Source organism: Nicrophorus vespilloides, unplaced genomic scaffold (genome assembly GCF_001412225.1).
Source record: "Nicrophorus vespilloides isolate i.1.1-1 unplaced genomic scaffold, Nicve_v1.0, whole genome shotgun sequence".
In the NCBI taxonomy this organism is placed as follows: Eukaryota; Metazoa; Arthropoda; class Insecta; order Coleoptera; family Silphidae; genus Nicrophorus; species Nicrophorus vespilloides.
The window spans coordinates 390,359-400,418 of NW_017095809.1; the positions used below are offsets into that span (position 1 = coordinate 390,359).

The 10,060-nt window shown below is 35.8% G+C and overlaps 3 protein-coding genes across 4 annotated transcripts; all 3 read left to right on the forward strand.

The window, feature by feature from the left end:
* The first annotated feature begins 38 nt into the window (after positions 1-38).
* LOC108564971 (bromodomain adjacent to zinc finger domain protein 1A) lies at positions 39-5,543 on the forward strand. Of its 2 annotated transcripts, XM_017924189.1 has the most exons (12): positions 39-734; positions 962-1,312; positions 1,370-1,841; positions 1,923-2,093; positions 2,157-2,265; positions 2,326-3,927; positions 3,985-4,241; positions 4,302-4,492; positions 4,551-4,717; positions 4,778-4,789; positions 4,878-5,193; positions 5,352-5,543. In XM_017924189.1, exons 1-12 carry the CDS (start codon positions 622-624, stop codon positions 5,479-5,481), a joined length of 3,891 nt encoding a protein of 1,296 aa, XP_017779678.1. In that variant the 5' UTR covers positions 39-621; the 3' UTR covers positions 5,482-5,543. The 2 variants fall into 2 exon arrangements, with proteins under 2 accessions (XP_017779678.1, XP_017779686.1); XM_017924197.1 differs by lacking the exon at positions 4,778-4,789.
* A 426-nt stretch (positions 5,544-5,969) lies between these two features.
* On the forward strand, positions 5,970-6,933 carry LOC108564758 (ATP synthase subunit b, mitochondrial-like). Its single transcript, XM_017923874.1, has one exon. It carries the CDS (start codon positions 5,970-5,972, stop codon positions 6,903-6,905), a length of 936 nt encoding a protein of 311 aa, XP_017779363.1. The 3' UTR covers positions 6,906-6,933.
* Positions 6,934-7,130: 197 nt separating this feature from the next.
* Positions 7,131-8,099, forward strand: LOC108564781 (vacuolar protein sorting-associated protein 28 homolog). Its single transcript, XM_017923910.1, has 4 exons — positions 7,131-7,226; positions 7,318-7,574; positions 7,633-7,734; positions 7,784-8,099. The coding sequence occupies exons 1-4, from the start codon at positions 7,211-7,213 to the stop codon at positions 8,051-8,053; spliced, it is 645 nt and encodes a 214-aa protein (XP_017779399.1). The 5' UTR covers positions 7,131-7,210; the 3' UTR covers positions 8,054-8,099.
* The last annotated feature ends 1,961 nt before the right edge of the window (positions 8,100-10,060 follow it).

Consider the following 10,060-nt stretch of genomic DNA (forward strand, 5'->3'; position numbering starts at 1 on the left):
ATTTTATGAAGGTTAAATATAGTTTATTTGATGGTGGTTACAACTGTTAAGTATTCTAAGTAATTATTAATGCATAATAATTAATTAAGGAATAGTCATAATGATTTGATTGTATATGTAAAGATGAAGTATATAGTTGAAATGAATGATCTATAAAACATGTAGTGTAGACCCTATAAATAGCGAATAGTTTAGAATGCCCTTTCGTGCGGTCATTTAAATCAGGAATGTTCGTTGATTCGTTCAGTGGTAGCAGTTCTGTTGGCAATTCTATTGAATGCTATCCTCAGGTATGCCTAGGTTGGTGTGCATGGCATTTAAATGTCCCTACGAACGTTAGTGTTTTAGATCTATCTAACGCATGCGCGATCCGAATTGCGCCTGCGAAATTCAGTTGCTGCCGTGAAGCCGATATATCCTCTGTATTAAGTGAAATTTTAGTGTTGTACACAACAGAAGTTCTAATGAATTATGCCATTCATCGAAACAAATTGATCTCTATTGACTTTGGCATTTCCTATATAGATTAATGTCGAATTAGTGGTGCACGTGTACTTTTAAATTGCATGTTTACGTACATGTGCTGTTCTCTAGTTTTCCCTCCAAACTTGTTAAATAATCATGCCTCTGCTCAAGAATCGGACGCTGGAAAAGGCACCCATATCGGAATTCCTCAGGGACAATGAGGAGGTTTTCCATTGCGAGATGACCAACGAAATCTTCAGAGATTACGAGTAAGTGTAGTCCGTTCTGTGAGCGGCTTTCCCACCGATTTTACCATGCATGACCTAACGGTTTAGACGGTTCACGGTTTTGATTCTCTAAAAAAATCATTGGCAATCGCCTGCACCATGCGCTCGAGCATTGCTCATAGCGACTTCCAAATTAATAACCCTCAAGGTTATGTCTTCATGTATTCTCCTTACACAGATCTATGTTTAATGTGCTTTTATGCTTTCAGTGACTTTGCGGAAAAGACGATTTTATGTAATTCCATGGTATGGACCTGCTCTGTCACTGGGAAGGCTAATCTAACATATGAGGAGGCTCTCAGGAGTGAGAACAGTGCCAAAAAAATGCTTGCTACCTTTCCAGAACACATGAAAATCCCATTACTCTACATTGCATCCTTAACAAAAAGGAGCTCATTTAAAGACATGGCAGATGATATATTTTCTTTTGTGAAGAGGAGATATTTTGTGGGTGAACAAGTGGATGCTATGCTGGTGAAGAGAGATTGGCAAACATGCAAAGTAGTTAAAGTTATTGCACCATCAAAGGAAGAACTGGAAGCTTACAAGAATTCACCAGAGTAAGAAAAGCCCATCCATCAACTAACTATATCTCTAATAAGTCTTTGATTTTCTAGGGCAACAAGCAACTCTAATAACAATGAAAGCTTTCTACCACCTGTCTTATATAAATATAAATTAATAGTAGTAAAGGATAATGCTACAAGTAATGTGTCTGAAACTAGTATTGTCAAGTTTTCAAACATTAGAAGGAAGCCTTTCATTTACACAACTGAGAGCAACAAATTATTCTTGAAGCAGTACATTGAATCTAGCAAAGGTGGAAATTTGGTTTTGAAACAATCAGCTATAGATTTTTATAATTTGAATTCTGTGAGCTTTGATGCCATATTTGATGGGCCTGGGCCAGAGTTCAAAAAGACTAAAAAAGTGAGACAGGAGACAATTGCCAGCTTTCTGACGAAAAATAAACTCATTCCAAAAGAAACTACCGAAATTACAAAACCTAAATTATCGAAGTCTGAAATTATATCGATGTATAAGGAATGGTCGACTGTTAAAGACGATTTGCTTCTAGAAGATCAGAAGGTGCGTAGTTTTCGCGGCCGACGCCCATTGCTTTCCAGCGCAAGTACAACGCAGTAATTACATGTATATTTGATTTTATAGATTATACCAAAGGCAACGCCAATAACCTCTTTAATTCCTGAAAATTACTTGGGAGATGCTTTATGCATACTAGAATTTATGGCAGAGTTTTCAACAATTCTTGAAACTAGGAATTACTTTCCAGGAGGCATGTCTTTTAAAGAAATGGAAAGAGCATTACTTGAAAAGAAGGTTTGTAAAAGAATATTGAAATGAATCAGTATCATCACTTAATTATATATTTTAATATTCCAGCCTGGGAGTCCGTTAGTTGATATTTTACAGCTAATGATTAATTCCATATTTGTTATGCAAGAAAACGAGCATGCAAGGTACAGAACCACATACAAGAAGAAAGTCGATGGTAAAAGTTGTTAATATTATATCGGTATATAATTGATTAATTTGTTTATTTTTTTTGTAGGCATTTCTGCGATAAATATGGAAAATGAATTGTCTCTAACGGATTCATCTAAATTGGCGAACGTAGCTTACCGCTGGTGTTGGAGATATCACGGCGCGGCTTTAAGAGATTTTCCAGTTTTGAATTTGACGGTATCAGAAATCCTGCGATTGCATTTAATTATGTCGGGTGGAGTGGTGAGCGAAACTTGTTCCAGTTGGCGCAAAGCCAATCGCGGTGGTTTCCGATCAGAAGATGATCCGGCCATACACTTCCGTCTCCAGAATCCACACATTATTAAACATTTGTCATCGCAAAGTGTAGTCGAATTAACGATAGGCGACAAAATTAAACTTATAACGTGTCTGATGGATCAGTTGTTAACATACGAGGAATTTAGGACAGCAGCTGAGAATGTACGGGAACAGGTGCGGTCGTTGAAGATTGAAACGAAGAATCTCCAGATAGCTGAGAAGAAGCAAATCCTGGAGTCGACGGACAAAATCAACAAACTAAAGAAAGGCGGCTCTTTCAATCCTACGCTCGATAAGGAGATACAAGAATTGGAAACTGAGTTGGAAAATTTTAAAAGCGACACTGAATACAAGATAATTGACAACAATCAGAGTCTTATACGAAGTACCACTCACGTTGGATACGACCGCGGTTTTCGGAGGTATATAAAATTGAAGTCGTTGAAGGGTTTGTACGTGAACAGTGATGAGTTAAATGCTGGCACTTGCCTGCCGGAACCTACAAGACATGTTCCGCAGTTAGTGAATGCAGAGAAGGATGAGGTTATGAAGTATTTAAGTAAATCCAGTGAAGAAATGAATACGAGTGATAAAGAAAACGAGCCTTCGGTTAAAAAGGAAAACGGTTGCAGCGAAGCTAACGTTGAGAAGGGAAGTTCAACTGATGAATTACTGATGTGCTCCTCAGATCCCGCCACTTGCGTGATACATTCTAAGAAAGACGGTTCCTCTTGGTCGTTTTTCACGGAACGAGAGCAATTGGATGAATTGATAAACAGTATGAACGTGCGTGGAGTTCGCGAAAGTGATTTGAAGGAAGCTCTGTCTAATGGTCGAGAATTCCTCGCCAAGTACATTAAGACTACTCCCCTGAAATACTACGAAGACACAAAACCGATTGAAAGTACGAAGAAAAGTAAGTCGGTTAATAAAAATGAAGATAATTTTGGGTATCCTGACAATATGCCTATTAGGGACGTTATGTGCACTGAACTTGTTTTAACCATATTAGAATTTGAAGACAAATTATATTCTGGTGGTATCGGCGGTATAAATCATTCCATGCGAGCGGAATGGAGAGAGCTTCTGGAAAAAATGGATTTCGATAAAATGGATCTCACTGTACATAAGCATAGGGAGTATGATGATTTAGTTGCAAATGTATCAGACGATGATGAAGGCGAAGCCTCAGACCAAATACCGGAAGTAATCTATAAAGATCCAGCAGTATATCTGGGAAAGAACAAGGATAGCATTGAAATGAATGGCGTTGTTGAAGAGAAAGAGCTGCAAACTATTAAACATTTAGCAACTACTTTGATGCAAGTAGCTTACACTATATTTCCGGATAATCTCCGAAGACCAATGGGTATGTCGATTTTCTATTGATTTGTTCCGCATTAATCTATTTTATTTAAATTTATAGGTCGAGTTGTAACTAAATCTGCGAATAAGATGAATAATGTTTTTAAAAATTTAATTTTAAATTGGTCGACGTCTTTGCTTGCATCCACTAGTTTCAGTCAACTATATCTGCATTTCTATACGCTCGATGATTGCGTAATGTGGAATAAGACTGTGTCATGTCAAATTTGTCGGAAGGCAAAAAATTTAACCCAAATGCTGCTCTGCGACGATTGCAACAGTGGCTATCATTTGTATTGTCTCAAACCAAAATTATCGGTACGTCTTTCCTACACTCCATCATCAAATCGATTATTATTCTGATTTTTTTCTATGTAGGAAGTACCTGAAGGTGAATGGTTTTGCAAAAATTGTATTAAACAAAGGGAGGAGGAGGAAAGGAGAAACTCAGAAGCGGCTATAAGAAAGAAAGAGGCTTTAGAACGAAGGAAGAAGCGGGAAAGTGGTAAACTTGAAAAAGAAGCAGAGGAAGTAGAATTTGGTTTTGGATCTGATTCCAACGATGAAGAGTAATTAATGAATTATTTGTTTTTGTGAAATTTATTTACGTAAATTTAATTATTTCAGGGAACCTGTGAATTGCACTAAGTGCGGGGACTTTGAAGGGGATGAAATTTTGAAATGCGATGAATGTCCGAGGGCTTATCATCTTCTTTGCCTTGATCCTCCACTTAGAAGGATGCCAAGAGGGAAATGGGTCTGTAATGGTTGCAAGGAATTAGAAAGTTCTAAACGTAAGTTTTCTGTTTGAATGTTGTTGGAAATTCATTTTGAATATCGTTTTTTTGTTACAGGTTATAAGTCAGGTAATTTAGAATCAGGGTTATAATTGATTTACCGTTTTGTTTCTTTTTAAAATTTTATTTCTCATATATTATTTATTATAATTTGCAGAACATGTAGAAGGTATACGTCGTTCGAATAGGCATGAAGTGGAGAATCGTTCGGATTTGCCTTTGCACAATGTAGCTTTGCAAGAATTACTCGTGGATGTTATGAAACATAAAGATGCCTGGCCGTTTACGAGGCCCGTACAGAAAATCGAGGTACCTGATTACTACACTGTAATTTCGAAGCCAATGGACTTTGGTACGATAAAGTACAACCTGAATATGGGCAAATATAAGTATGATGCAGAGTTCATGGCGGACGCACAACTCGTTTTTGGTAATTGCAACGCTTACAATTCATCAGATGCGGAAGTGTACAAGTAAGTTCATACTTCATTCTATGGCGTTTCTCAACCTATGGGTCGCTGTCTCTTTTAAAACTTATTGTTTTAACAATTGGTAAAACTACAAATAAGTTGAGAAACGCTGCTCTACTGATTACAATTAAATATTAGTTACTAACTATACGATTTTGTAGATGCGGTGAGAGATTGTTGAAGTACTTCTCGAAAAAATGCAATGAGCTGAACTTGAGGAGACCTTCTGATATGAACATTAATGAAGAGCAGGACGAGGAACCGGTCAACAAGAAACGGCGGATGATGTAATCCGTTATTGATTTTTGTTTTCAATTTTTTTTCCATTTTGGTATCAATTTAGATGAAATTGCTATATTCTGTATATATAATTACTATAATTATCATGTAATGCTACATTTAATTACAGATAGTAGATTTTATTTTTGTAATTATTTATTTTTACTTTTTTTTATAATTAATATAAACAATTTTTTTTGTAGTTCTAATTTATATTGAGTATGAAGTAATAAATACTATTTACATATACAAACAATAATAATGATAGCTTAAATTATTTCAATATATTTATTTTTATATGCCTTGTTTCAAAGAAGGCAACGTTAATTTTAAACACTTAGACATTAGGGTGTATAGTTTTATATGCAAACTCTTTGTAAAGTTAACGAATAAACTTTGGAGACATCTATTAATTAATCATGATATTATAATGAAATAAAAGAATAGCGTTAGCTTATTGACAAATAATTTCTCTGACAATTGTATAGAACGAAAAAAAAATGTATTTCATACGATCGGCTTTGTTGAAAAGGTATTTTTACGTGGGTAGGAGAGTATACGCTACGAAATATTTGGATAATAGATTTCCGAATATTCGAACTACGAGTGTATCAGCTAGGAAGATTGCGGAGAATTTGCTGCAGGATATTCCAGAGATTGATGCGAGGAATTTGTTCAAAGCTGTTAAGAAATGGTTGATCCTGAACGATAGGCATGATGAAGTTGTTAAACCTAAAACAACTGAAACTGCTTTACCCGTGCCTTATTCAACTTCTTCGGATGGTGGTGAACAAAAGGGTGGATCTTTAAGACCGGTAAGAGGGGAGCCAGGAAAGGTGCATTTAGGTATGATTCCGGTGGAATGGGTTCAATACTTCTACGGCACCACCGGCGTTACCGGCTTCTACACGTTTTGTTTTACCTACGGAACCTACTTGATCAGCAAAGAGAAGCTGGTGATGGAGCATGAATACTATACAGCTCTAGCGACTGTGGTGTTCTGGGTACTTGCTGCGAAGTTCGTGGGACCGTCATTGGGTAAATCTCTCGATAAGGAAGTGGATAAATATGAAAGCGATATGAACCACAATCGAACCATGGAAGTAAAATTTGCCAATGAATCAATAGCTATGGAGGAAAAGAATCAGCTTAGTATGGAAGGACATTTGATGCTTATGGATGCGAAACGAGAGAATGTAGCCTTGCAATTAGAACTTGCGTTTCGTCAACGGCAAATGATGGTATACCGAGAAACGCTCAGGAGGCTCGAGTTTCAAGTAGTCAAACAGTATATCGAAAGACGCATTGCACATCACAATATTATGGAATGGGTCGTTAGGGAAGTTAAAAAGTCTATAACACCGGATTATGATAAGATCTACCAGAACGAATGCATTGATAATTTAACCAAATTAGCTGAGAAAAATAAGCGCTGATTTCGCATCCGAAGAAAACATATTTAAATTTCCCGCCGTTTAACAAATCCAGTATTTGTTCATCTTCAATAAACACTAAAACTAATTGTATTTAATTGTAATCAATGCTAATTCTAAATGTATTTAATTGTAATTAATTAATAAACTGAATACATGCAATTGACAATGAATTATTTTATGTTTCATTGAGATTTGTCAACATTGCTTAATAAAATGACTCATTGTCATTCAGTTTATCTGTCAAACTTCAGATGTTAATACAAACAAGAGCGAGAGTCATACAATTGTATTCATTTTAGTTTAAAATGTCGTTAAATCAAGGTAATATTGAAATTCTTACTGTTAAATACACTTATCTATCTATTTACTATATTATTTTGTTAAAATTATTTATTTATGTTTATTATTATAGATATTCGTCCTGAACTGTATGAAGAAGTTAAACTGTATCACAATGCAAGGGAGAGAGAAAAGTATGATAATATGGCTGATCTCTATGCTGTGATATACACTTTGCAGCAACTGGAGAAGGCCTACATTCGAGATTGTGTCATTCCTAAGGAATATACAGCAGCATGCAGCAAACTGTTAGTGCAGTACAAGGCAGCTTTCCGCCAAGTGAAGGGAGATGAATTCCAAACAATTGATGCATTCGTCAAAAAGTACAGGGTAATTGTATTAACTAATATTTATATATATTTTTTTACAAGATATATTATTTTTATAGTTGGATTGTCCAGCTGCTCTTGAACGAATCAAAGAGGATAGACCCATAACCATAAAGGATGATAAGGGGAATACCAGTAAATGCATTGCTGATATTGTTTCTGTAAGTATATTGCTGTGTTCTTAATTAAGTACTTAAAATGTATTTTCAGCTGTTTATTACTTTGATGGACAAATTACGTTTGGAAATAAGAGCCATGGATGATTTGCATCCAGAGTTAAGGGATTTAGTTGATACCATGAACCGCCTAAGTCTGTTGCCATCAGATTTTGAAGGAAAGCAGAAAGTCACAGATTGGTTGGCCACTTTAAACTCTATGCAAGCCTCAGATGAACTGTCCGAGGCTCAAGTGAGACAACTGCTGTTTGACTTGGAGAGTTCCTACAGTGCTTTTAATAAAGTTTTACACAATACGTCCTAAATTATATTTTTTTTAATTGCTTGGAGATTATTAGAGATATATTGCAAAGCTTATAATATATTATATATTAAGAATTAATGTTATAATAAATAAATTATATTTAAAGGTCCATTTTTATATTTACCTCATATTCTTACCATCTTTAAAATTTGTATATTTTTATAGGTTTTAAGTTGATTTTTCTATGTAAAAAATGGTGCGACTTTCATATTGTCAAATTGATGCGGTAAAAGTTTCGAAAATTAATAAACTATGTCAAATTTATTGCGTTTATTGAGACTCTTTGAGTTTGGATAAAAAGTAAATCAAATGCGTTCATACAGAGGCTTGGATATGGACGCGAGAGTGATGGCCCGGATTGCGCCAATACTGCAGCAGCCCATTTCCATTCTGTCTGTGGAAGCTCGTGATCCTGAAAGCATTCTAGATATGCCGCCAAAGAAGAGGAAAAAAAAGAACATCATCTTTGATTTACCGAATCTTAAAACGGACTGGAAAAATAAAATTGTACTTATAGATAAGGTATTCAAACATATACCAGGCGAAGAGGCGGATGTTATCGAGGATCTGGAAGCGCCCGAAATGGATCCGTACGTGTTGAATATGAGCAACGAGGATATATTTGGGAAATCGTTGTACGACCAGAAGGTTCTCGACGAGCACGAAATGAACTTTGTCAAATGGTTGAATAACTTGATCAAGCACAATGCAAACCCTAATATGGCTTTTGCAAAAGCAATCAAGGTTTTTCGAAGCAGCGAAATCATGCTGGTCCTTGCAAAGTGTGCGTTTCTTGTGGAAAGCAGAATGTTGGTGATCAGACCTGATCTTGATATCCATATAGATTTGGAGCTGCAACGCGATATTGAGAAACTGCTGAAATGCTATGAAATGACTTGGCTGAGTTTAGGTTTGAGAATATTGTTCAACAAAAGGAGTTCCAAATTGAACGGCAGGAATTTTAACAAGTTTCTAAGGAAAAATCTTTACTTCAACGCTTATCTTGCTGAAAAGTATCAAAACTTGCAGTCAGCTCAATACTCGAGGGATATTAAAAAGTTCATCTTGAAAAAGATCTTGACTTTAATATATTTCCTCGATAAAGCGAAGATCAAAGGGGTTCATCCGACTAATCTGTTCAACGACAACTCTCGTCTTAAAGAAAGCTCTAATGTACTCAAGAAGTTTATGAAATTTTACGTGTGGCCTGCGTACGGACTATCCTTGCTTAAAGCTGTGGACTATGACCTGGAATATGTGCAACACGATTACGACGAGTACGACTATACAGTAAGGAATATCCAATTAGATTTAAGAGATGGCGTACGGTTGGCCAAAATCACCGGCATCCTTCTCAACAAACATTTAATGGATGAAATAATGATCTACCCTCAATATCGTTCGCAGAGGATGCGAAATCTTACGTATGTCTTCGCCGTTCTGCAAGAAGCAGGTTTCTATCCGCCAGCTTACATCGCCGAGAAAGATATAAATTACGGAGCCAGGATTAAAACTCTTTCGTTACTATGGCACTTAGAGCATAAGTTTAGATCTCCAAGACTGGTTGTTGCGGCTACGGTTATACAGCATTGGTGGAGGCGTATGAGTGGACGTGATTTTAAACGGACAAAGAAACGATGGCAGTTGAAATTCGCATGGGGTTTATAGAAATGAAACGAATATTTCTGCAATTTTAAGTTTAATAAAAATAGAGAAACTTATAATAAAAAATATGTATCATTCACGTCTGTTCGCATTTCATTTCCTTAGTGCTACGATTAATATGCTATGTACTATTTAAGGATAATTAAATAAACGTTTAAGATACTGAGAAGTATTTGCTTTTATACTTAATAAGCTGATTAAAGAGAACAAACATATTTACAACAGGCTTGCCTGCTTATAACGTACAGGAGAAGTAGTTTATCCATGAAATACCTATGAAACATTTCAGTTATTTATACACAATTTATAAACTAATCCTCCATGTACGTATATAATTCAACA

Excerpts from the sequence above, each read along its gene's own strand:
- LOC108564971 (XM_017924189.1), top strand. The coding sequence starts at position 622 with ATGCCTCTGCTCAAGAATCGGACGCTGGAAAAGGCACCCATATCGGAA. Across the intron at positions 2,266-2,325 it reads ATACAAGAAGAAAGTCGATG|GCATTTCTGCGATAAATATG; the intron begins GTAAAAGTTGTT and ends TTTTTTTTGTAG. Across the intron at positions 4,242-4,301 it reads GTCTCAAACCAAAATTATCG|GAAGTACCTGAAGGTGAATG; the intron begins GTACGTCTTTCC and ends TTTTCTATGTAG.
- LOC108564758 (XM_017923874.1), top strand. The coding sequence starts at position 5,970 with ATGTATTTCATACGATCGGCTTTGTTGAAAAGGTATTTTTACGTGGGT.
- LOC108564781 (XM_017923910.1), top strand. Across the intron at positions 7,575-7,632 it reads CATTCGTCAAAAAGTACAGG|TTGGATTGTCCAGCTGCTCT; the intron begins GTAATTGTATTA and ends TTATTTTTATAG. Across the intron at positions 7,735-7,783 it reads GCATTGCTGATATTGTTTCT|CTGTTTATTACTTTGATGGA; the intron begins GTAAGTATATTG and ends ATGTATTTTCAG.